Consider the following 27,288-nt stretch of genomic DNA (forward strand, 5'->3'; position numbering starts at 1 on the left):
TCTATAATATAGAAAATTCAACGTACTTTATATTTTTAAGAAATTAAAGGTGTATATTTTTCATAATAATGTTTTTATAAAGGAAAAGTATTCAAAGACACACTACTAATTGTAGATCCCACTTATTCATTGAGTTTTAATCACGATTTTATAGGTTTTAATAAATATTAACCAAGAATAAAAACTTTGTTAACTAGTGTATTATTATCATTATTTCTTATTTGACAAAAAAAATAATAAAAAAAATCGAAAGGATTTATGATATGCACATTTTCTTATAATTTTATCCCTCAAAATTTCGATAAACAATAATATTTACTTATTAAATAAATTTATAAAAATTAATCAAGATATACGTTGTGTGTGTGTGTGTATATATATATATTATCATTTTATCTTTTAAAATAAATAATTTATAATTAATAATAATATATAATAAGAATACTCTTATTTGACGTACATAATTTAGGTATATATTTTTAAAATAATTTTTTTTAGTATGAAACTCTTTTACTGTAACATGCAACAATAAAAGAAAATTCCCATTAACTTAGAATAAGTGCAACATACACCACTTTCACAATACAATTATGTTATTTGTTTTTCTTCCTATCATTTATAAATCCAAGTTTATATACATCTACCCAAAAGGCTAATATCAACTTCATAATCCAATCACGAACCTTTACTTTAAATTGAGAAATCACACATGTCTATGTGTACATACAGTGAGTTTGGTGAATATAATTTTCATGCATTCCCTAGCCTTCACATTCCCCAGTAACCTGTTCAAGAAAAAGTAGTGGTGTAGAGGCTTCGATTTTTCTTTTGAATATAAGACAAAATTTGTCAAGAATCCTCCTACACATACCGTCTTGGTCACACGTAGCAGAAATTCCAGAATTTCTGAGAAATTGGGTCTCAAAGATGAATCGTGGTGCCAACACCAGTGAAGCAATTCCACCAACTTTGAATGACTATGGCTTGGAATTTTAGGCCTTAAACCCTGCAATTCATTTACAAAAAGCTTACTCAATTTCACCATATTTTTGTGGCTTGGTAGCTTAAGATACTATAGATAGAGCTTTTCAGTTTAGTGTCCACTGACACTGCATATGTAATTTATAGTTGAGAAATACCTTCTGGATCACTCCTACTGCTGCTTGCAATGGGGACAAATGCTCATAAGGAAGCTGTCGTGTAGTCATAAAACATAGGCGAAAGATGTGAAGTCTGAGCAAGTAAAGTAATACTGAACGAAAATACTGATAAAACAATGTCTAAAGTATACCTACTAAGTCTTTGTTCTCCATTTCTGTTAAATACTGTTACTCACTTTTGTTCTACTCTATGCCATGTTGTACACTATCTATTAATCCTATACGAATCAAAGTACCTAGGAATTTCTGCTCAGTACTTCTTCAATATGAAGAGGTTAATATAGTTTACAGAGTAGAGAGAGTAAATCAGTTTTCATTTGGAAACTAGTTTTTGGTTCCATGAATATCAAACAAGAGAAAGTAAAAGGGAAAGGTGCTACCTTTCCTGTGAGCAGTTCCCAAAGCACAATGGCAAAGCTAAAGACATCGGCTTTGTGATCATATGGTCTATGTTCAATAACCTTCCATATGTCAAGGGAATCACAAGTTTAATAATAATCAATACAGTAAGCAGTAGAATACAAGAAATATCAGTTTTTTTAGTTGTTTTACATAAGCAACTAAAGCCTCCATGAAAAAAACCAGAGTGCCTACCATTGTATTTTATTGGATATTGTTACATTTTTCTTTTGCAAAGCGCATGGGCAACCAAAAGCAGTACTGAAACCATGTTAGCATTAAGTATTGTTTATCAGAAAAAAAAAAAAAAATCATCATTCTCATTCCAACCTGTCTAGATTCATCTTATTACATCAAAAACTGCTGCCTATCGTGTCCTTAAACAGCCCCATCCATGCCTGTAAGTTATACATTTAATAAATTTAAAGTGATCAACCCTATATGCCAATACTCATAGATATACACAGACCTCTGGAGCCATCCACCGATAAGTTCCTGTTTCTGCAGTCATTATGCCAGACTGATTGTGCACTCTAGCCACACCAAAATCAGCAACCTTAACTACCTGTCGGAAAAGATTTTAAAAATAAAACACAACAGCATAAATTCCACCAAGCCATAAGATCAAGTATAGCTCAACTTTGTAAAGTGATAAAACACATGTAGCATAGAAAAATGATGAAAACACAACTGTAATTACCCCACAACAAGTTGAGAGCATTTACAAAGAAGTAATAAGCCAAGCCGATAGAGTCAGAAGAAGACGTTATAGTGTAAACTAACCCCATTCTCATCTATCAAAAGATTAGCCGCTTTAAGGTCACGATGTATGATATTATTCTGATGCAAATATTTCATTCCTTCGGAAACATCAATGGCCACTTTGAGTAAACATGGAAGAGCAAGGGCGGTCTTCTGTTTATGCAAAAAGTCGAACATACTTCCACCAGGCATGTATTCTGTGAAAAAAAAAAGTGCATTGAAATTGACAGTATCTTTTTCCCATTACATTGACCCCTTAATCAATAAGAGAAGTAACAAGAACCAGTTTTACCTGTGACCAGGTACAGGTTTGGGGGTTTTGTACAAGCGCCAACAAATTTAACTACATTTTTGTGCTGAATTTTACTGCAAGAATTGAATTTATAAAAGCCATGTATTAACAACAATCTTCATGAAATATCAGTGAAACTCGAAGAAAGGCTCGGTGGCAGGGGAGATGAGTGGAAGTTGTTGATAAAGCGAACCTTAGGATATACACTTCCTGAGCAAACTCCCTTTGTATATTTTCATTCAAATTCTCGTGCTTTAAAACCTTGATAGCTACATCTTGATTGCAGAATGTACCTTTATACCTGTTTCAACTAATCGGTTACTCGAATGTACTGATCCACAAACAAATTAAGAAGAAGGATTGATAATACTGACAAATCAGTCAAAGGTCCAGATGCAATTTTCTTTTCATATCTCAGACGCCCGGCATCAATTCTCCAGATAAAGTTCATCCCGGTTTGCTCTTGCTTTGCAGTAGTACTAGTAGGAAGACTCCCATTTTCTTTCAATTGATGTTGCTTCCGGAATTTTTCCACCAAAAATAATAACTTATAAATGGTTCTCTATTATATAAGTGGAAATGCAAGCGAAACTTATTTTGTTAAGCTAAATATTGGTCAAGAACAGTAAAAGTTCTACCGCTTGTGTATGCATATTTCTCAGTTCAACCAGTTAACTTCTATTCAAAGTGAACATCTTTTGTCATTAACTATGGAAATTGAATATTGTGACTGGCAGTAAAACTGTTACCTTAAACTATATATGAAATTTTGGGCACAACTGATCATTTTTCTTAAAAAGCAAAAGGATTTTTTTTTTTCATACATATAAAGTAAATATGCAACCATCAGTGACATATAGAGGATCTACCTGGAGTTTCTGAATTTTCTTTGCTAGTTCATGTTTTAATTTCTTCGTCTCCTATAAATTTCAAAAATGGACACTTGTTGATTTTCCTATACATAAAATTCAATGAACTATTGTACTTCAATCTGCAAAATAATGGGGAAATACCTCTATTGGCCAACCACCAACAACAAAAACATCCAACGAATAGCCGTCTGTTGTCGAAAAAGCATGTGCTTCTAGAATGTCCAACCCAGTCTCAGAAAGTAAGGAAGTCAGCTGTAGTTCAACACAAAAGCTTAAAACTACAGAAACATTGATTTCTGCAAAATTTAACAAAAGAAATGCAAACTGAGGCTGCATATTAGCACATCTCTAGCTTTCTGGTTGTAAAATTATATACGATATCCGCACTGCAATTTACATTGTTCAAATTGCTATAGCAGCCTCAAGTCAGACACTTAGATTAATAACACCAGCATTCTGGTATCCATAAGTTCAGTCCTCATTAATTATACAGCAAGATCAATACTTTTCTGTAGCTATCAGTGTAGTGGGAAAAAGCTTTTATTGATGTTGTTATCAATAGATGTATAAAACAATGAGATCAATAAAACCAAAACTAGAGACTGTGACCCATTAGCATTATGCTTAGGATTGAGTCAACGAAATTTAGTACCGTCATTCCTTTCCCAATCAAACATTATTATAGTATTAGGGTTGTTAAAGCAAACAAAAAATACATAGGAAATATTGTAGAAGAATTTCTGAAAAGTAGAAAACGCTAAAGGGCTTAAAGCATAGGCTTTTCTCGTTAGCTAGAAAAAAATTGCACAACAATAAGAAGATTAACTAATTACCTGACTCAGAAGTTTTGGCTTGTCATTTGTTGAAATTGTGATTTCATGCATTGGCCTGCCGTAAGTAGGAGAACGGGAAGTGATAGTAAGAAACTCTTATATATATTGTTTTAAAAAGAAAGGAAATTTAAACAAATAAGCAGTATATTTACCGAGCATAATGTGTATAAAAATTCAAATAGTTATCCCTGTCTCGGACTGGTAAGAACTGGGTGTTATGTTCCACATTAGATGACGAACCGAAGGCAGGTGGAGGATGGAAGCTGTGAAAGCATGAAAAACAAAAACTTTATCATACAACTTAAAAAGTAGGTGATGAATTCAATATACTGTTAACATGCCTCATGCTGCCTGGAATACCAGAATCTTCAGAACAAACTTTACTTTGTGAATTTAAAAGAAGGGATTTACTAGAACCACCGGCAGAAGCAGAAGCAGAACGAACCTGCATAAAACACATATTATCAAAATAGAGCAAAATCAACCAGCAGGTACCCCCACAAGCAAAGTTTCAAGTGCCTTATATATAAAGTGAAGAAATTTATGTTCTACGTACTACTGAATTCAGAGCGTAATCATTTGTAATGTAAAAAATGTTTGAGAAAACGCCCTCGTTCTCGTTAATTTTTTATTTATTTAATCGTAAAACATCATGTGTAATAAAGTTTATTAATTTTATAATAATTACTTTAAAATTATATTAACTATATTCTATATTAATTTAAATGTAACGTAATAATTGGATAACAATTTAAAAAGAAAAGACAATACATTGCTTTTGAAAAGTACTATTTTTAAGTGAAAAAGTATAGGTAAATGGAGAGTAGAAAATGATAATTTAAATGAAAATTCAAATATTAGTATTTTTTACTGAGTAATATTTTTAATTATGTCTCTAAATTACATCTTTAATTCTTTAACTCTAGATGAACTGTCATACAAAAGATATAATCCTTGACAGAGTTCTAAAAATAATATTTTCTTTTACATTTTTGAAGTGGCTACGTTTTGAAAAGGAATACGGTGAAGAAAAAGAAAAGGAAAGAAAAAACAAAACCATAAGACACAATCGATAATAGTTTTTGGAAAGTTAAAGAGGCTTAGTTAATAATAAAAGGGAGTGTTGGCCATTAGTAAATAATAAAGTCAAAAATAAAAAAAATAAAAAAATAGATTTCTATTTATATATATTTTATAGGTAATTTCTTTGTAGTAAAGGAAGCGTGACGTTGGTTCCTTCGCCAACAATGTCGCCTAATGCCAATAGCCAGTAGTGCGTCATACATAAACATATACTATATAGTATTATAGTGATTGGAATTCAAGGAAAATTGACCCATGAAGATGAAAGCAAACATAAGAAGTCAAAACTTATTTTGGTGGTAAAAATAAATAAATAAATAAATAAAGTGTGTTTGGTGGCCATTGTGTTGTTGTGATTGCGAAAATGACCTGTACAAGACGGACTTCAATTGCAGGTCCGATTGCTGTAGTTGGGCCTCCGGCGATGTCCAGTAACCTCTTGTGCATAAGAACTTCTTCTGCCCTCTCCACATTCATGTCCAACGCATACCTAACACGACAACATATATCAATTCAATTCACAAATTAACAACTTCCAAAAATGATCACCAGCAACACTAAAACAACGTATGAACAATCAAACAGTAAAAAGCACGAGAAACGAAGATTTGGTGTGCCTTGCGGGAAGGCGATAGAAGTGCGCCCAAAGATCATCCTCAAAACCAGGAACCACAGCTTCTGGGACATTCAATTCCTTAAGCCTACACAAAACCTCGTTGTAAACTCCGACCTTCTGTCTCTGTTTCGGACATCGATGATTCCATCCAGAGTTCAAAATTCCGCTATTGCAACTCTCTGTGTCTCCCATGTTTACTGAATCCGAGTCAGCAAGCAAAGATCAGTGATCCATAATATCGTAAGATCGTAATATGAGACGAACAAGAACAATATCAAGAACAAAGAAGTTGGAAGGACATCATCAAAAGACCTCTGCATGAAACAAAAATTGCTCTGACACTCCTGTCGAGAAATTACTGGAAGTGAGTTTTAAATAACATCATTAACGAGGGGAGTAATGCGCACCGTTAGCTTGACTAACCCAAATCGACGTGGATTGTACACAAAAATTAACCATAGAGATTAAGCAATGACGATAAACACAATAAAATAAAAATCGTTTTTTAATATATTAAATAATTAGTTTATATACATCTTTGATGGCATCACCCACCCACCAAACACTCACGCACCTTGTTTCTCTCGCCTCCCGCATAAACTACCATAACATCACACTCACACTTAGTCAGGCACAACTAAATTTGATTTTACTATTTCACCCTCTTATTTATAATTTATCCACTCATCTTTTTTTTTTCTTTCTTTCTTTATTTTCGTTTCTCTCTTACTCCTTAATTAATCTACATTGAATATATTTATACATAATTAATAATTATCATCAAAATAGTGTTTATTTAATTAAAATTTTCAATCAGAGCTACTCAATATGAATTGATTCATTTAAAAAAAAAATCTTCATGAGTGAAAGGGTTGCGTTCTCTTCAATTTAGTGGGCTATATAGACGGGTGAACGCAGACTAGTTTCGTAATTATTTTAAATTATAATAAAAACTAGTTTAACAAATTTATTTATTTTAAATTATAGTATATTAGTCTAATGATATATGTTATATTTATATAATATTTTTCCTGATAAGTAATAAATATAATTATTTGCAAATGGTTTTTTATGCTAAGACTTATTTATCTCTTAAATTTCAGATTATTTGCTTTAAATTTTTACATTAAATTATTTTATTTTAGATTTTAAATATCTACATTTTTAATATATTTCCATTCTTAATTTTACCATATTTCTATCAAATGTAAGATCATTATTTTACTTATTTAAATTATATATATATATATATATATATATATATATATATATATATATATATGTGTATGATTTGTTAACTTATGTAATTTTTTAAGTGTATCAAATTTTAGTCGATAAAAAAATTTCTATTCATAAAAAAAGATATATTCTAAAAGTAAAAATATTTTAATAATTTTTATTTTAATTTAAAATAAAAAAAATCAGAAATTAATTAAATACCATTAATCTTAAAATTTAGAATTTATATGAAGGTATTTTTGTAAACTAAAATTTAATACGCTTTAATAAGTTACATAAGTTAACAAAATATATATATATATATATATATATATATATATATATATATATATATATATATATATATATTTGATTTTACATATTTTAATCTATGCTTCATTACTTATTGTAATAAAAAAAGTACTTATTAATAGTATAATATTGCATCTCATTGATAATAATTTGATTGCATGTATAATAATGGATTTCTGGAATTATGGGATTGGTCTGCATATATTTTAAAGTTTTTTGTGTAATAATTTTTTTAGGTTCAAACCTAACTCGGAATTCGAATATGAAATAAAACGATCACAACATGAACCTGAGCCTAATATCTCAAATTTAAACTAGTAAAAAAAATATTTCTAGCCGTATGAGGTCAATAACACATAATAAATCACGAGCACTTCTACTATGTTGCACTTGGAATGCATAATAATTATTTTTTTTAAGAAAAAAAAGTATAGATTATCATTCTTTTATGGAAATTAAGACACAAAACGAATAATATATTATATAATAAAAATAATCTGTTGAATTTATCATCCTCAGTCTAAGTTATCGTGCATCTTGATTCAAGTCTTGTGTGGTCGTTTTTCTCTTGTTCGTTATTCTTCTCAAAAATCATTTTCATTTGCTTTAAAGATGTGCCATTTTTATATTAAAAGTTTATAATATTTTTTTATTGTCTCCTCTATATATAGTATGTTATTCTTTATATTCCTTTTTGTGAAAAATATAAAAATTTATTTTACAGCATACCTTCTCATCAGATTGACATTAGAATAGTTAATGAAGAAAACGTGTTATGTGTTGAAGGTAACTATGATATACGTCAGACTAATTCATTTAAAACTGAATACTAACGTTTGCATAATTAATTCTTAACTAGAAAGAGTTATAATCGGATTATGGATTACACTTGCCGTTTATTAACAAACATTTAATTCTGTAATTAGTATCAAACCAAAGATTATAAATACCATTTCAGTTAATAATTACGAATAAAGAAAAAGTGATTCCTAGTTATGTCAATTATCTCTTAATTTAACTAATTTAAAAAATATATAAATACTTTCTATTTGTAAATAGGAAACCTTTTGACTTTAGCATAGAATGAAAACAATTCTGAAAACTTAGGAAACTTAGAAATTTCGTTTTCCTTGTTAAAGTTTGTGGTGTTATTAAATGAAATTCATTCACTAAATACTTCCTTAACTTAGATATAAATTTTAGTGTCTAACTTTTAAAAACGTGCATTAGGTTTTTATCAGTCATATAATATTTCATTACCAATTATTTTCATTATCTTACAGTAATTTTTAAATATTGTTTGAACAAATAATATGTAATCTTTATTGTTTTTTATGTGACTGTATTATTAGTATTGTCATGATTTTTTTTCCCTGAGACTTATGATTTTATTCTTAATTTTTTTTTAGAAATTTCCATGTACTTAATTTTTTTCTTTTATAATTAAAGAGATGTATAGCTTTTCTCACCATTTTACATATAATCACTTTTATTGTCTCGTGACATATTATTACTCCTTAGCCATAAATTTTATATGATCAGGTATATTTGAACAAAAGTTTTATTTTAAGAAAATTAATAAATATATTTAATTTATTGTGATACTAAAGTATTATGGGTCCAAAATCATAAAACCACTTTAGGAACAGCTGATATTTTCAAGCAACAAAACGAAGAATTTCTTACAAGGAAAAGGTTTGGGCGAAACACGCATTTTGTGTAATCCATAGTAATTATATCTTCGGAAAAAAGTATGGAAAATATTTGGTTTCAATTCTCCATTGAAATGGAGGAAATTTATGGATATTTTACTTTTGAAATAATAATACGATGAAAATGATGAATAGTTGTGCTTAAACAGAATATGATGAATAGTTATATCGATGATGCATTGTCTCATTTCAATCAAAATATAGGTTTCTTTTAATTAATTATATATACTCAGTAAAAACAGGACCTTTTTTACAATAAATATATTAAATATGATATTTTAAAAAAAGATCACCAATTTTTCTTTTATATATATAAAAGAGGAAGGTAAAGTTAAAACAAGCACAAGCAATAAAAAAGGTAAAAATAAATTCAAAACACTTCAGAGAAATTCTAACCACACGAAAAATTGAAGGGGCTGAACGATTTTAAATCAATTTTTTTTCAAAGATGAACGAAAAAATGAAGAATTAAAAATAAATAGATGTATATATATATTAAAGATTGTGTGGACCACGCTATACTTCATTGTACCATCCATCCAGAAAGAACAAATTTAGGAAGATAATTGATTGATTAAACGAAAGGAAAGGAAGGACACTGGTTTTCTTTTTCTGAAAAAATAAAAAAAGAAAAAACAATAATGTCCAGTGGACCATTATCCACATGAATGGTATGTATGTAAAAGTCCACAAGATTTCTAAGCCATTCTTTCTTTGGTTTCCAGAAAAGGGTAAGCAGCAAGATTCTATGGAAGTCCAACTTCTGGGGTCTCCCTAAGCTTCATCCTCTCTTTGTACTCCGTCAGTTCTCTCTTGTACCTTTCTTTGTCTCTTAATCCGATGTTCTGATAAACCTGCAACAAACATCATTAACCAACAATCTATTATTTTCCAACATCCATGCTTTAATCAAAACTATATTGGAATAATCAACATAGGAAGAAAAAAAAAACAATAACCAGTCGTTCTTCGGGACTAAGACTGTTCCATGACTGGCCAATCATCTTCGTAAACTCCCTTTCTCTGTTGGGATAGAGAGCTTTGAGAGAGTAATGCTTTTCAGCAAAGAAGAAGTTATAGCCACTCCTATTCGGCTTTGGATAGTTAGGGTCCCATCTTCTCTTGTTTCTCCTCCTCCGACCAGAACGGTGACCTTTGCTTTTGAACGGCACAATGGCATTCTCGTGTTGTGGAATCGAAGGTGGAGCAACCATTTTTTCTGGATGGTAAAGCACCCCTCTAAGAACCTCTGAACCCAGTTTCACTGATACCAAATAACCACACTCAAATTTTCCCTCTATAGTTCCATTTCCTGAGAGACATGATGTTTCTACACACAACACAACAAACAGTAAATTTCAGCACTCAATTTAACTAAATAAGTGCATTATTGTTCTTGGCTTAAAAAACCATGAGCTAATTTGCAAGGGTTATGCCAATAACACCACTACTTGTTACTACCTAGTCAAACACATTACTTACAAATAACAACAACCTTCTTGTCCGACCATTATATTCATTTCAAATTACATTTACATAACATTGTACATTAAGATTTGAAGTCAACCTTTTCAACATTCAAGGAAGATAAATTGTGTGCATGACATGAATAAGCAGCCATTAATGTAATCAGCTTAAACAAGAGAAACCTTAGTTTCATTAATTAGCTAGATGTGAGTTTATTAGAAAGAGCAACAACATCCATAGATGAATTAGAAATTAATCACTCCATTCCACAAAGATGACAATTCCAAAAACTAGCAACACCGAAATTAAACAAATTAATCTTAGAAATTTAATTTTCTTATTCACCTTCGGCACGGGATTCGGAACTACTATTCAAGGGCTTAGGAGAATATTCCACGATAGCTAATTCAGGTCTCCAAGAAGGACTGTTCCCGGAAAATGCATCTGAAGGATAGCGTTTCATCCATCAAGAGGTTAAAAAAATGAACAAATATAAAATAAATATTAAAAAAGAAATGTAATGTTGCACCTGTTGAAGGAGTATAGACAGAACCCCGAGCTTTGAAAAAGTGAACCTGTTCGTAATGATAGAGAAGACTGAAGTAATGTTTCCTCAACACAAAAGAAGCACTTGTGGTGGTTGCTGAGAACTTGAAAACGCTTCCAACTTCCCTCCATTTCTTCTCTGCAACTACCTGAACATTTAGGGAGTTACAAAAAGAAAACATGTTCCATTTCTTACAATTAAAAAAACACTAATTAGGAGTGTGTAGAGAGGTTGTAGGGAGGAAACCCACCTTCTCATAGCCACTTCTTCTGGTAACTTCCACGTAAAGAACGTGCAAATCCAGCTCCTTCCCTCCAATCACAGGAATCCTTCACAAATTGACCAGGCCAAAACGGTCCACATTTCATTTTATTTTAACCATTTTTAATAATAATATCACAAAAACACTTTTCAAAACCAAACCTTAATCCTATTAAATCAACACCACATTTTTATTAATGAAAAAGTGTGAAAAAGAACAAATAAATAAATAAAAGGAAGAATAAAAAACAGAAGCTCACATGAATTTGGTACCCATAAGAAAGTGAAAGCGTCTGAGAGTGTCCCAGAAGAGGGAGGAGTCCCTGACGACGTCGTCATGAGGGGCGAGTGGAGCAGGGTAGTGTTTTCCGTCTTCTCCGGCGTAGGTTTCCGGCACAGACGACATTCCGGAAAATGAAGAAGGTTAGAATGTTGTTGGAAAAGAAAAAGGTGATGAATAAGAATGAATGAAGGTGTAAATAGGAAGAGAGAAGTAGAGGGTGGGAGAAAATGGGAATTAAAGAAGAAGGGTTGCCGCGTGGGAGAACGGTTACTCAGCATAGTTGGCTTTTTCTGCCATTGCGGACGCAGTAAGTAGGGTACAAAGTCCCAAGAAAAAGAAAGCTTATAATATAATATAATATTTGAAAATTTATATTATATTATTATGTTACTTGGTTGAGTGTGTTCCTTTATTGGAAGGGTGACAGATAGAGAGAGCACTGTTGCAGAGTGGTCTGTGTGAGGAGTTTAGGAGCGTTGACATGCACCTCTGTTCCTCTGTTCCTCTGTTCTTCTGTTTCTGACTCTTCTGCTCTTCCATGCCTCAGACATCAAACCATACTATCTTCCTTCTACATCAAACAATCAAACACATCACGCATTTACTCCTGTTTTCTCTATTTCTAATAACCACACTGTCTTTTTTATTTATCACCTTATTTTGCATTTTATTTTAAATTTTTATCAAATATAAAAATAAAATAAAAAACATGCACTGCTTGAACCACGCTAGCTTTCTTATTTATTAACTTACTTTGCGTTTTTTTTAATTGTTATCAAATATAATAATAAAAATAAAACAAGGCAAGGGCAGCTTGAACCTTTTATTCGACATTATGATCATCATTAACACAACAAATCAAAAACAGTTAAGCAGATAAATAAATAATGGTAAAATACATTTAATTCGAATTAAATTTAATGTATTATTAGTAATGTGAGTGTTAGTCGGTTAAAAATATTTTTATCTAAAAAATAACTGAAAATGTTTTTAAATAAATATTATAAAACTTAATATTTTTTTATATTAATATATTTCTCTACCTACCAGTTTTTATTTTACAAAACATATTTATTGATTGTCATTTTTAGTGTCGTGTCAGTTCTTCTTTGATTCCTCCTTTTATTGTAGAATGAGATTATATTTTGCACAAGATACAAATAAAAGATAACACAACTAATGGGAAACATAGTAAGTGCAAGATTTTTCTCCTAGTTTATATTTAATAAATAAAAATAATTTTAATGAAATTACAATTGTTAAATTTATTAGTTTAAGTTAATAATATTGAAAGTTTTAATTTTATGATAAAATATATAATATTAAAAATTTTAAATTTATTATAAAATATATACAGTGGTAATCAATTTAAATTGTTGTAATATATAATTTGTATTATTCTATTTGGCATATACAAATATATTTTATATTTATTTTTACTTATGACAACTATATTAGTAATTAAAAAGCAAGAATAATTAGGTTTAAGAAAGTGAAAATATAATTGTGATGCATCAGTCCTTGTCCTATTAATATATGATGTATTCTATTGAATTTTAAAGTACAAATAATTCTATTCTAAAAGTATAAAATTAAAATAATATAAATGTTGAATTTTAACTTTATATTTAATAATACTAATACTATTACAACATGATATATATATATATATATATATATATATATATATATATATATATTACTTGTTAGATGAACAAATTATATTTGCTGGTATATGATATATTTTATTGAATTTTAAATTTTAAAATAAAAATATTTTATTTTAAAAATATATAAATAAAAATAATATAAAAATTTAAATTTAATTTTAGTATTTAATAATACCAATAATAGTATAAATGGAAATTGTTAATTATCAAGCATATAATTAGTTAATAATATAATAAATAAATACATTTGTTTTCTTACCAAAACATTATATCACATTTGTGATATGTTTTATTAAAAACAATTGGTTTCTTATATTAAAAAAATGTATAATATTCTTTTATAAAATCTAAAAGATCAAGAAAAGAAAATACTTTATTTCATCTACGGTATAAAAGGCAAAACATTAATCATTAAAAATAAGTTATCAACATAACACTGATGTTATCTTCCTCCATTAAACATGAGAAGAGAGGTCATTAATTTATATCTATAACAAAGATAATACATTTTGTAATAGTTGTTTAGCTATACATCTTCTTACAAGTTTATAATAGTTAATAAAGATGTTCAATATACTATCTTTTATTTAGTACACGTCTTTTACAACTTTATATTTCTTATTTAGTATACATCTTTTACAACTTTATTTTATATAACGTGAGTAAGAGTTTACAAATTTATCTCTATAATTAATATCAACTATAATAAAAAATAGTAAAAACTATTTTACTATTTAAATAAAAAAGAACAAAAACTAAACAATCAAATTATCATAAGATTATTATTAATATTAATTAACTTAGAATAAAATATGATTACCAATTAGATCATTCAAATGATAGATAATATGATTATCACATAATAAACTGAAGAATCAAATTATTATAAAATCATTATTAATATTAACTAATTTAGAACAAAATAGTTATTAACAATTAAGTCGAAAATATTAACTTAGAACAAAATATTTATCTAAAACTGAGTTTAAAATTTATAAATATAAATTTAAATATTTAATATGCATTAATTTTTTAACTATCTTAACTTTAAAATATATCTAACAGTAAAACAGACAACCAAAACATTAAACTTTTACTCATACTAACAAAAAAAAAACAATGAAAATCTCATTTAATAACATTTTTGCATTACTTAGTCCAATGTACATTGTGGATGATGTCAAGGTTTACTCAAATGGACATTTTTTACTTTAACCAATCTCACACAAAAGACATTAGACTATCATCTAATTGTGTAACTAGGGTACCAAAATATAGTTTACGACTCAAATAAATTTTAAAATTTTGAATGATCCTAATATTTATATAAAACAATGATTAATAAAATAATTATTTATTTTAAAAATTAATTAATTTTCCATTTCTTATTTTATAAATTTTTAAATTAAAATTGTAATATTCCAAAAATACAGTATAAAACCATACCATAGAATATTCACAATTAATAATATTACAGTTCAGTTCTGAAAGAGAAAAGGTACGTTTTTGGCCGAACGACCTTACAACAATACTTCAGAATTTAAACTTTACAAAACAAAAGTCTATATCGAACGATTCCAAGACTAAGCTAAGCTTACATCGATCAGGTTATAAAAAATATAACCAATTCTAACGACCAAACGGTCCTATGGTTCAACTTTCACTTCCACTTCTTCTAGAGCCTCTTCCAATAGATACTCTTCCCCTTCTGCTCACATCCACAGGATGATCATTGCAACAGGAAATGACGGCCAAACAGACAATAAAGACAAGACAGGAAATAGGATAAGCTTATGTAATTTAATTAATTTAGTAAAACATATATTTCACATAAATCTAATATAATTCAATAGTCAATCATGCAACAACCAATCATGCATTTCCAACCATAATCATACATCAATGCATGCAATGACTGACCACTTTACTCTGACTGTCCGGACTGTATGAAATTTGTGTAGCTACAACGTTTTTGCACCCGGGTGATGTAGTAACTGGGATGCCCTCAACAGCTGCCACCCGGGGTTAGTCCATTATACTTCGCTCATCTTAACCTTATGGACTAGGACCTCCTGCCATTCTCACACATGATTTACTCCTCTCTACTTCAGAATGAGTAATCATAGAATATCAGGATAAACGCCACCTTAGCATGACCACATTCATACTTTACCATTCCATAACAAATCCTGAGATATTCCTCCCTGGAATACTCTTTCACATCCATACTATTCCATTCATATCACATTTTAAATATCATCATATTTCATCATCAATACAATCAGACTGAACACTGAAAACAAGATCCCATCTTAGAACAACAATGAAAGAAATAACTTCCATCTTAGAAGCAAGATCGAACGAGAGAATACTTTTTTGAATAATCTAACAGAACACTTAGCGTAAGACCGAGCGGTCTTTCACTTATTCACAGAACAGGACCTAACGGTCCATATAGGATAAGACTCATCAGAAGCCTAACACTTACGATAATACGGAACGTTTACTAGCTACTCAACAAGTATGACCGAAAGGTCTTTACTAAACCAAACTCAAAGAATGTATGGAATACTATAGAATACATATAATTAAACCTAATCAAAAATGATGAAAGCTTTTATTCGAGACCTAATAGTTTAAACTGAACACTACAAACTAGGGTCGAACACTTTTATTCCAAAAATGGTGTAATTGAGTATTTTGATGAGACCGAGCGCTTGGTTTAAAACCGAGCACTACTGAGACCGAATGTCTGGTTTAAGACCGAGCACTACTGAGCTTATACCAAAATGAATGAATATATATATATATATATATATATATATATATATATATATATATAATACAATTACTTAACACTTATTTTCAATAAAGAATAAATATAATTTCTACGACTTTAAGTATTATAGAATATCTTAACTAAGCTAATCACAAAGAGGAATCTATACTTAGACCGAACACTTATTTAATAGTATACTAGGAGAAAAATCGATCGGTCATTAACTGAAATTCTCTACAGAAGAAGAATCCAGTTCAGACCGAATACCCAAATGAAAAACCGAACGGTCAATAATGACTCTCAGTTTCAAACACATAAACTACGCAGAATGTTGCAGATTGAAGATCAAACCCTATATCAACCCAGTTTACACCCTTTATCATCCATTCACCATACAGACAAACATACAACCACATTTATAATTCATCTCAACCAAATATATATACAGAACACCAAACACCCAAGCCAACATTCAAAACAAAGAATCATAATTGAATTAAATAACTTTCCCTTACCTTTAACAGAACCGAACAACTTCTACACATCCAACAAATTTGTTTGATCCGCAAAAGAATCCTAAGAACACCTATGAACCACCGATTGGTGAAAGAGGACCAAGCGTAAAACCACAATGAAATCAGAAAAGGAAGAAAAAGAATATGGAGCACATGCAACAGGATGGTTCTTTGTATGTAACAAAAAATCAGAACTCGCTAAAACCAGAGAACGTAACTTACCAGTTCTAAACACAATTGATCGGTTAGATAGGAAGCTCTTGACGTCTGAATCGTCTAGGAAGCTTCTAATCACCGACTTGATGAGTCTTCAGTGAGAAAATCTAGAGAGAAGAGAGAGGAAAGGTAGAGAATTATGTTTTAGAGAGATACATAGTCTGAAAATAATGAGACTATCTTTGTTTAAATTTTCTATTTATGTACTCGTGCAATACTTGATCTATTTATTTGGAGACATTTGTCTCCTTCATAACCCTAAATTTTATGGACTCTCGCCAAAATATTGGTTAGAAATAAATTATAATTATTTTTTTTACTTTTAGCCAAAGTGTGACTTTCAAATAATTTTTGAAGTTATGCTCAAAGTTATGATAAATTATAATAAGATTTTATGAAGTTAATTTTCAAACTCATGTACATTTAATCAATATTACTATCTTTCACTCCAGAAATGATTATTATTATCTTATCATTGTTTGATCATTGTTTGGTAAATGAATATGTGGACTAAAAATAACCCGAGTTCTGTAGATAATTAATTAACTAATGAAGAAGAACGAATTTGTCTATATTATTTTATTCAACAAAACAATTTTGAATTCAAAGTTCCACAAACCAAGAGTGAAATTAAGCAAGCCCTGTTCATGCATGCTGTACTCCAACCAAAAACAAAACATTTGGATAATCTAAAAAATTGATAACAAAATAGTCTTAGAATACCCATCCAGAATTTATCCTATTTGTTGGTCACGTTAATATCTTATCCATTCAATTTAACGTTTCAGCCGTCCATCTGTCACCTGCACTGGGTGGTTTATCACTTCCTACTCCCAATATCAATATTTCTTTATCAATTTAACTAAATAATTAATTGACCAGTCAAACAGATTTTATTATATCTAACCATTGTTATATATAATTTGATAAAAGTATATTATTTTAGTTATAAAAGCAACTTTTTACTCTTAAATTAACTATATATATATATAATATTTTTTTGTGTGTAAGTGAGAATAGCTGTTGTAACTAAAGTAATGCTAATTAAATAGTTTACACTAAAAGTATTAAAGAAAATATCAACTTCCATGTGGTGCATTTAAGAAGTATAAAGAACTATTTTAAGTATTAGATAATTAAGGAAATACCAGAAGCTCTCCAACCTTATCCACTGATATTGGAGTGGATGAGTTTTTCTTTTAATTAGATGTCTATTAATTGAAATTGCAGAAAAAAATTGGCGGCAATAAAACAAATGGAGACTAAATAACTGTTATTATAGTCCCCAAATCATTCAAAATATTATTCTCGAAGTATAAATATTCTGATTTATGCACAGATTTTGTTCCCATATTTTTCACTACACAGAATATTGTATTAGTAGGGTTTTCTATCATTAAAAATATGATCAATTTGAGTAGCGCAATTAATTATGCATCATCAAAATTAAAAATTAGCAAAGATACATTATTACTTCTAGAATTAGGAAATTTGATCAATGTAATACAATTGTTATCTAATTTTATCATAATTTAAAAAAAGTATATACACTCATGAGTAACTTATATTTAGATGACAGAACTTGTGCAACTTTTATTCACTTTTATTCAATTTTATTCAAATATAATTTTTTTTTAAGAAACTTACATGAGTAATTCGTGTTTATACAATACCACTTTTTTTAAAATAAGTAAATATAAGTATTTAACCTCTGTTTATCAACATACTTCTAATTACATAAATTGGAATTTCTTTTCAATGATTACTCATCACTTAAATTCATTTTTTAAATATTTCAAATATTAACTTTTCTCAAAATAAATAAAATAACTTATAATGAGAAATCTTTTCTTGTCAAACGATATCAAAGTTCGTTTAATGAATAAATATTAGAAAAATATTTTCCAAAATTTTGTTAATGAAGTATCTTGTTCGCTTAGTGAATAAGATCAATGAAAACAATTTTTATAAATTTGTATAGTGTATCTCATCTCGTTTAGTGAGTGATATTTTTCTAACTTTTAATTAAAATACTATAGCGAAATATTCACTCGTCTAACGAATGAAGCTTCTCTTGCATCTTTAACTTCGTAAGTTATGCTCTTCTTAATGAATTTTACATAATTTAGAACTCAATATAAATATTTAAATATATTTTAATACTTGTATAAAAAAAATCAAACAAATTATATGATTCTATTTTGATTGTCCTAATAAAGATTTGTCTAGAATTCTTAAACATTATATGCAACTACAAAAGCTACACATGCAACTAAAAAAGATAAAAGACTTTAAAAGAAACAAAATATAAACTTTATCTGACATATTAATCGAATAGAAAGATAAATTTTTGTCTTCTGAAAACCTATAATATATTAAAATCTTCAAACAAATAAGGTAAAAATTTAAAAAGATATAAGAGAAAAAGGTTTTACTCTTTAGAAATAATAATTTTTATAAAACGAAACTCAATTTAACTTATTTCTATTTATACTAAAAAAATTATAATAAAATAATCAAATATTTATTATAAAAATCACTTTTCTTCTATAACATTTTTTAAAATGTTACAATACATACATACATATACATACATACATAAATATATATATATATATATATATATATATATATATATATATATATATATATATATATATTTAAGTACCATGATTGTGATGTCATTCCTCAACATAAGTTTATATGGACCAACTTATTGTGCTATATAATTATTTAATATTTAAAGATAATTTTCTATTAATTTCCAAGGTTAATTTTTTTATTATGAATATAAAGTATCACCGATCCTAAATTATAAGCTAATTTTTCATCATTATTGAATTTGTCTCGATTTTACTATTGTTTTTAAAAATATTAATTAAGATATTTATTTATTTTCTAAAACACAATGAGTCAACGTTCCTTTTTTTTTGTATTTGGTGTTAGTTAAAATATTTTATCAGAAAAAATTAAAATTAAAATTGTTTATTCAATAAAATTTTAAATAAGTTAAAATGAACGAAATTTAAATTTAATATTTTCTATTTCCATCCAAAAACAAGGGAAGTAAAATTTAAATAAACATTTGTTTATTTCGGCCCTTTCTATTTTTTAGTATTATGGTAAATGTTTTTAGTGTGATAATTATTATAGAACCTATGTATAAAAAGTTACGATAACTACTTTTTTAACCGTTTTTAATTGTTTTTGTCTCTTATTATAGAAAATATGGAGACCATTATAAAATAAAACTGATAGCATTGAGAAAAAAGATAGCATAAAAGATTTGTGTCTTGTTACTTATAGGAAAATTTGTATTTATACATATAAAATTTAACAAAAAAATACAAATCAAATGATTAATACAAATATGTAAACGTTAATCAAAATTGTAGCAACATTGATTTAATAACAGAGACATAAATGTTTTAGGGTGTTACTCCCTCCACCACCACATTTTCTCCCTCCACCTCCCCAATTCTATTAAATATTTTTTGAATTACAAAACTAACCTTTTATAATTACAAAAATAACCTTTTTCCTTTTTAATCCTAATTATTTACTTTTATAATTAAACTAATAAATAACTTTTTATATAATTATAAAATTATTAAAAAATACAAAAAGTCATATATAAAAATATATATTATACAAAAACCCTAACTATATATAACGTGCAAAATAAAAAAAAATCTAAATATATACTAATAAAAATAAAGATCCTCAAAAATACATTATTAAAACACATCAAAATATATTCAAAAATATTATATCAAAAAATATAAATTATATTATTTAAATATCTTCAAAATTAATATAAAAAAACTGTAAAATATAAACCGTAATCTTTAAACGGATGTGAGCATCCGTTTAAGGGAAAACGGATGTCAACATCCGTTTAAGGAAAAACGGATGTCAACATCCATTTAAGGAAAAACGGATCCGTTGACGGATGCTCACATTCGTTTAAAGATTATAAGGTTTATATTTTAGGGTTTTATTACGCACCTTCACGTCCTCTCACGCCTTTGAACCAGCACCTTGAAACACCACAACAGTCACGGCTGAAGACGAATTGCTTTCCCCACTTTCAATCTTACTAAATACAAAGTCCACTACACTCTCACGTCACAATTCTATAAAAGAGAAGAAGAAGTGGAACATGAGAGACAACCCAAAGATAGTGGAACGTAAGAGATAACCTGGGAAAAATAATAAAGAGAAAGAGGGAAGAATGATAAAGAGAATGAATGTACGTGAGATTTTAAATAATATTAACCCTAAAATTTTAATAAGGGTAAAATAGGGATTAAAAATAAAGAAAAGGATAAAAGGGGAATGGGGTGGTGGAAGAAGCAAGTTGTGGTGGTGGAGGGAGTAACACCCAATGTTTTAACTTCTGAATTTTCGCTGGCATATGACTAATGAGAATACGCAGTTGTACCATGAACTACCCAGACACTAAAAAAAAAACAACAATTCACACGAGACAGAAGAAAAGCCCAAAGTAAAGAAATGGAACAAGGTCTGTGGTTGTTAAAGCCCAAGCAGAATACTGAGAAAGAATGAGTATTTCTATCAGTCTTCTTTAAATATATTCAGCAATATTTTAAGTTCATTTTATGTATTATGTTCGATTCCTTTAATTCTTATTTAAGAAGTTTTCAGATGAAAAATTATATTTCTATTTTCTGCCCCATAATTTTTCGCGATTCTTCCAATTACTGTAATTTATTTACATTTTAGGGTTCTGTTACAGAAATTAATGGAAAAGTTTTTAGATGTTGAAAATGGAAAGTGCAAAGATGATGAAAGTTGCTGGGAAGATTGGTAAAAAATTTAAGCTTTGGTTTTTATTAGTTTTTTTGTTCAGTATCAAGCAAAAAGTGTTTGCTTTGTGTGTGCATAAATGGTTGTATCCATTTCAGTGATGAAAGTGAACTTGATGGGAAAGATAAGGCAAAAGGAAGGTTGAAAGTTTCTTTATTTGCAAAGCCAAACCGATCAAACAAGTTTCAATAAACTAGCATGAAAATTCTCGAGATTGATTTAAAAACCATGTAAGTGCCTCTTTAATTAGGACCAATCTAAGTTAAAATTTGTTTACGGAAAAAACAATAAAAATATGATACTTTCGATGAAAAGAATATTTGAATAATAAAATCCTAATACGACTTTCTTATAATTTCGTGTTATATACAAGTAAATGATTTAGTATTTGTTTCGGATCGAAAGTTATTTTTTTATATTTTATGTTATTTATTTTGTTTTAATTGTCGTTCTTCTTGTAATACTTTTTTGTTTTTCACTTAAAAAGTTCAAACCAAATGAATACATATTAAAGATATTTTGACGCTTAAGTATTAAATATTCATAAATGTAATTATTTATATTCTTACCTTATTTTTATATTTATAGATTTCAGAGTTTGATTAAGACAGTTCAATTAGGACTCAATGTCCCATAAGTATGCTTTACTTTTGTTAATTATGTTGAGTTTATATTAATGACTTTAATATTATTTTGAAGATTTTAGAATAATACTATTGATGAAAAATTGACCAACTTCACTTTGAAATGCATGGAATGGTCTATACGGTCTAATATTAGATGTTAATTACAAATTAAATCATTGTCAAAACTCCCAAAGTAATCAATTATCCATAGTAATAGTTCTTTAAAAAAAATGACAAAACTAATTAAAAGATTTTACAAAGTTTTGGTTAGAACATTCATAACTTAATTCCTAAAAGATTATATCGTACTAACTTTACTTTTTTTAATTTACATGTAAAAAAGTTTATCTATGTTACAAATCTTATCCTTAAATTTCTTGCAAGTAAACTATACAGCTAGCAAAAGCAACCTAAACTATGTCGAGGCTAACAGTAGTTTAAAGTGAAGGGTCCCACAAATGCACGTACAGTATTTGGGCCTTTATTTAGGAGAAAGTAATTGGCCCAAAAGTTACATTATTTGAATAGGCAGAACATGACATATCATTGTCCGAAAACTTTTTACGTATAAATCGAAGAACATGATAGCATTTTATTTAGGATAACAATGTTTCATAATCATGAAGAATAGTGGATTCCTATGCATCGAGTTCTGGAAAATTGAGTAGTTTCAAGTATGCCTAATATTTGTTTGATGTTCAATTAGACTACTAATAAACCAAATCTGCATATTTTATAGCTCAATGAGTAGTACTTTAGAATAATTCCATTGTTAATATTTTCCAAAAGTAAAAAATTGATGCAGCAAAAGGTAAGATAAAAGAGAAACAGCCTTTTTCTTCCTTTTGGTTTGCGCCATGGTAACTTTTATACCTGAAATTTAGTCCCCACAGTTGCACCATCTCTTAAAAATGCCTTTCAATAAACAAAAGAAGAGAAAGAAGAATAAAAGTTGACACTGAAGCAGGGAGCAAAGCGCATGTACTTTTCTGAAAGGTTAAACTCAAAGTGGACTACAAAGTTGTTTCTTCTGCATCTCATAAGTCAATTTCATCAGTGTTATTACAAAAAAATAATCATAAAAAATTAATTTTTATATCTTTTATAAAAGAAGAAAATAAATAAAAATAATAATATCAAATGTAAAAAAATTGTGTATACCAAAATATTAATTATCTTAATCAACTTCTAAACTTTATATATCTTTTCTGTCATGTGCTCAGTGCCTTTCTTTCTTTTTCTTCTTTCTCTCTTCCATTCATCCATTCTTAAATTTACCTAACTAATAGTTTAAAATTGATTATTACTATAAATGTTAAAGTAAAGTTGGTCTAGCAGGTCGAAAAATCTCTAAAAATAATTACATGAAGCTAAAAAAAATTACCTATTTTGAATTGGATTACTTTTCACTTGCAATCTAAACAAGTTTAGTTGGATCGATCTATTTTATAAAATAAAAAATAAAATTAAAAAAGTAATATTAATTTTTAAACGATGATGTGTTTATTATAATTTTTATTTATGTATATGTTAAATTGTTATTAAAAATTTAAAATACATATTTAAGTTTTACCAAAATGATCCTTTTAACTTTTGTTTTCACCTGTACGAACGAGTCAGGTTAAAAAATAATTGTGCATTTAGAAAACGAGTTGAGATGCATTTTTTTTGGTGAAAACTATTGTTTTGATATTAGTATAAAATAAACCATTATATTGATGGCATATTAATACTATTCTCCCATTATAATGGAATTTTATTTTAACAGTTTATATTAGTATTTATTGTCAAGCATTCTTTATTTTTACTTAAAGTTAAGATAGAATAAAACACAATGTAACTTTTGTAAAAAAAAAGTTAAAAATTTGATCAGTCAGATATGATCACATGTGAGAATTATCAGTATAAAAACTTTTAAATTTGATTAACTGTGAGTATGTATGAAGGCAATTTTAGTATTACTCTTTCGTTTTTCTTACAGGAAGAATCCAAACTAGAAAGGAGAATCGAAAGAAACTCATGTTTTAATGATAATAATATTTTTCACAATATTTTAATAACGTATCATATGTAATTGGTCCAAATTAATGATTATGATTATTATTATTAATTATAAAATAATTTTAAATTAATAAAATAATATTAAAATATTAAAATAATATTAAAATATTGTTAAAAAAATATCCTATTTTAACATTGACTTAGTTCAGTATCACCACGCCTGTTGGTCTAAATTATCTTGATTTTTTTAGTTCTTCAAATAACTTTTCAATTTCCATGTAAATCAACCCTGACAATTTCTTGTCCACTAAAGTGGGAAAGAAAATAAAGTTAATTAGTTTCTCTATTAAAAATTTGATCTTATCTATCAAAATTATTTGTTTGGTCAGAAGAAGCAACGAAATAGAACAGTAGTTGAAATGAAGAAGGTAGGGGGAGTTGAACAATGCAGTGAGTTGAATTTGGTTAGCAAGAAAAGAAGGAAAAAGGGTGCATTGAGGTGTGATGTAATAGTAAATAGTAAGAGAAGCTGGTGTTAATAATTTTGCATTGTTCCAATGATTTAATCATAGCTGTGTCTGACAGTGATTCAGAAAGAGAGAGAAAGAGGAGAAAAAGTGATGGTCATGTCATGGTGGTGGGAAGAACGGATCCTGATATCTTCTGGGTTTCTTGTTTGAACTTCCAAAGGGTGAAAGAAGGTATTAAATTATGGTTGGAGGGTTAGATTTGAAACAATAAATAAGGGAAGTAAAATGGGTTGGTGTCATAAATGCATGCACACACACAAGTAGCATAGAAAAAGAAGAAGAAGATGGTAATGGTAATTATTTGTGTGGGAGTTTGTTGTTGTGATTCATTATATTGGGGTTTGGACGAGTGAGTTTTTCTAAGCCAAGAGCGTGGCTTTGTGGTTGTGGGCGTGATGAGTGCGACGTTTCACACGACAAAAAGGAAACATTAAATCATACTTCCTCTGCTGTGTCACTCACTATTTTTTCAATCAACTTAACATTTTCTATCATCCTCTAATTTTCTAGGTCAAAAGTTTTTTCTTTTTTACTTGATTTTTTGAAAGTCATTTGGTTGAGTTGAAGAGAAGATATGATACCTTGGATTCTTAAGTAGTGGAAGGAAGGTAGGTCCTTACTACATCAATGAAATAAAAAGATAAACTTAATTTCTATCTCTTTTTTCCCAGCAAAAACCAACTAAACTAAACCATTTTATTTACTGTAAAAAATTAGCTAATATAAATTATTCATGTTAATCTAACTGTGTCTTTTTTATAAAACCAACCCTTATACACATATGTCCTGTATTCTAGGTTTTACTATTGTAGTTTTGTTTTTTCTTTAAGAATTAAAAAAATGATAAAATCTGCATTTTTTTTGTCTATTGATTTTGACTATTGTATTAATACAGGAATATATTAAATATATTTTTCCAATCAATATCGTAATTCTGTCTTTATTCTCATCCTCTCTACATGACACGCACTTGAAAATTAAGGTAATAGTTGAGATTTTATGTAATGTGTGAAGTTAAATAACTACTGTGATAAATGAGTAGCAACCATAATACTTGGAGATATCATATAAGCCCTCTTATTATATAACCGATATTATTAGTTATATTCATGTGAAAGACAATGTAAAAGAAGAACTTTACTTTTTAAGGATTAATTTTGAATTTCATTAATTTTAGAGATTAGTTTTAAGTTTCATTGTTTTATAATCAAGTTTTAGATTTCATTGTTTCCAGTATTTTGATTACTAGTTATTAATAATTGAAATGTATATAATTAATTTTTTAAAATAAAATAAATTTATTTAAAACTGATATTTAAAACTAAAGTTAGATAAATTTAATTAAAAAATATTAATAATAAATTTATATATAAAATAAAATACATTAAATATACTATTACTTTATAAAATATTGAAATTTAAATTAATTATTTTAATTTTATATTTTTATTTTCATGATATAGAAACAAGTATATTAATAAAATATTACTTACTATTAAAAAATATAAAATTATATTCCATTGTACATTTATCAAATGTTAACATAATTGTATTGAAAATGCATTGTAACCTCTTCAAGATAAGGAAAGGCTTTTCTAGTAAATCAATCATGTGAATATTGTAGCAAAGGTTTCACATCTCTTCCATTTGCCTTAGGTGAGAAAGAAATTTTAGAAAAATTTTGTACATGAATGTAGTTTTTTTTATCTAAATGAAAATTTGAATCAATGTATTTGCTCACATCTCCTTGTGCTTAGAAAATGTAAAACCAATGTTTAAAAACCACTCAACAGAAAATCAAACATACCAATAATATTATCTCTCTTTCTCATATAAGCATATATTAATGAATTTAATAACTTTCATTAATGTAGATTTAAAGTCAAAATTCTTCACAATGGATTTTTAACTACAAGCACACCTAAATCTGGTTGACAGGTAGGTAACCATTCTTCACCTGCTTCTACATATTTCATTCCTTAGCCTATAATAACATAGGTATAGCCCCCTTTTAGATATATTCTTCTTTAAGCTTGTTTACACTTCATGGACTCCACTTTAGTATTTGCAGCTATTCAGTCTTTGTTCATAACCATAAACTGAAGCATGTAAAGACCCTCTAACCTGTTGCATTCAATTATAACCAAATTATATTTGTAAGTTTAATATTAAAGTATGGTTATTTAAACATTTTCAGACGCGCAATAATAAAAAAGTATTATTTATTCATTTTGATACAACAATAAAAGCTCAAACCATAAGTATGAGCTGTAATAATTTATGAAAAGCATCGAGGGAAAAAAA

The 27,288-nt window shown here is 28.0% G+C and overlaps 2 protein-coding genes across 3 annotated transcripts; both read right to left on the minus strand.

Annotated features, from left to right (window-relative positions):
• Nucleotides 1-520: 520 nt before the first annotated feature.
• Nucleotides 521-6,421, minus strand: LOC124824045 (serine/threonine-protein kinase STY46-like). The gene is made up of 16 exons (XM_088107407.1): nucleotides 6,019-6,421; nucleotides 5,771-5,891; nucleotides 4,660-4,763; nucleotides 4,471-4,581; nucleotides 4,319-4,373; nucleotides 3,627-3,737; nucleotides 3,483-3,533; nucleotides 2,988-3,130; nucleotides 2,807-2,914; nucleotides 2,614-2,687; nucleotides 2,343-2,518; nucleotides 2,029-2,124; nucleotides 1,541-1,621; nucleotides 1,140-1,193; nucleotides 872-1,006; nucleotides 521-785 (listed from the first exon to the last, which is right to left on the minus strand). Exons 1-16 carry the CDS (start codon nucleotides 6,207-6,209, stop codon nucleotides 762-764), a joined length of 1,635 nt encoding a protein of 544 aa, XP_087963533.1. The 5' UTR covers nucleotides 6,210-6,421; the 3' UTR covers nucleotides 521-761.
• Nucleotides 6,422-9,812: 3,391 nt separating this feature from the next.
• LOC124824047 (high mobility group B protein 9) lies at nucleotides 9,813-12,421 on the minus strand. Of its 2 annotated transcripts, XM_088107408.1 has the most exons (7): nucleotides 12,305-12,421; nucleotides 11,795-11,906; nucleotides 11,524-11,602; nucleotides 11,256-11,421; nucleotides 11,072-11,170; nucleotides 10,219-10,589; nucleotides 9,813-10,113 (listed from the first exon to the last, which is right to left on the minus strand). In XM_088107408.1, the coding sequence occupies exons 1-7, from the start codon at nucleotides 12,366-12,368 to the stop codon at nucleotides 10,006-10,008; spliced, it is 999 nt and encodes a 332-aa protein (XP_087963534.1). In that variant the 5' UTR covers nucleotides 12,369-12,421; the 3' UTR covers nucleotides 9,813-10,005. The 2 variants fall into 2 exon arrangements, with proteins under 2 accessions (XP_087963534.1, XP_047152367.1); XM_047296411.2 differs by having other exon boundaries at nucleotides 11,795-12,405.
• Nucleotides 12,422-27,288: the final 14,867 nt, after the last annotated feature.

Source organism: Vigna umbellata, chromosome 2 (genome assembly GCF_029865625.1).
Source record: "Vigna umbellata cultivar VRB3 chromosome 2, Vumbellata_1.0, whole genome shotgun sequence".
Taxonomy (NCBI): domain Eukaryota; kingdom Viridiplantae; phylum Streptophyta; class Magnoliopsida; order Fabales; family Fabaceae; genus Vigna; species Vigna umbellata.

What these genes read in the sequence shown, in the direction of transcription:
- LOC124824045 (XM_088107407.1), bottom strand. Translation starts at nt 6,209, where the DNA reads ATGGGAGACACAGAGAGTTGCAATAGCGGAATTTTGAACTCTGGATGG. An exon ending in AGAAAATTCAGAAACTCCAG is followed by an intron (nt 3,131 to 3,482) that starts GTAGATCCTCTA and finishes AAATTCCGGAAG; the next exon opens with CAACATCAATTGAAAGAAAA. An exon ending in TTTTGATAGATGAGAATGGG is followed by an intron (nt 2,125 to 2,342) that starts GTTAGTTTACAC and finishes CTTTTCCGACAG; the next exon opens with GTAGTTAAGGTTGCTGATTT.
- LOC124824047 (XM_088107408.1), bottom strand. Translation starts at nt 12,368, where the DNA reads ATGTCTGAGGCATGGAAGAGCAGAAGAGTCAGAAACAGAAGAACAGAG. An exon ending in GAAGAAGTGGCTATGAGAAG is followed by an intron (nt 11,422 to 11,523) that starts GTGGGTTTCCTC and finishes CTAAATGTTCAG; the next exon opens with GTAGTTGCAGAGAAGAAATG. An exon ending in TTCCGAATCCCGTGCCGAAG is followed by an intron (nt 10,590 to 11,071) that starts GTGAATAAGAAA and finishes TGTTGTGTGTAG; the next exon opens with AAACATCATGTCTCTCAGGA.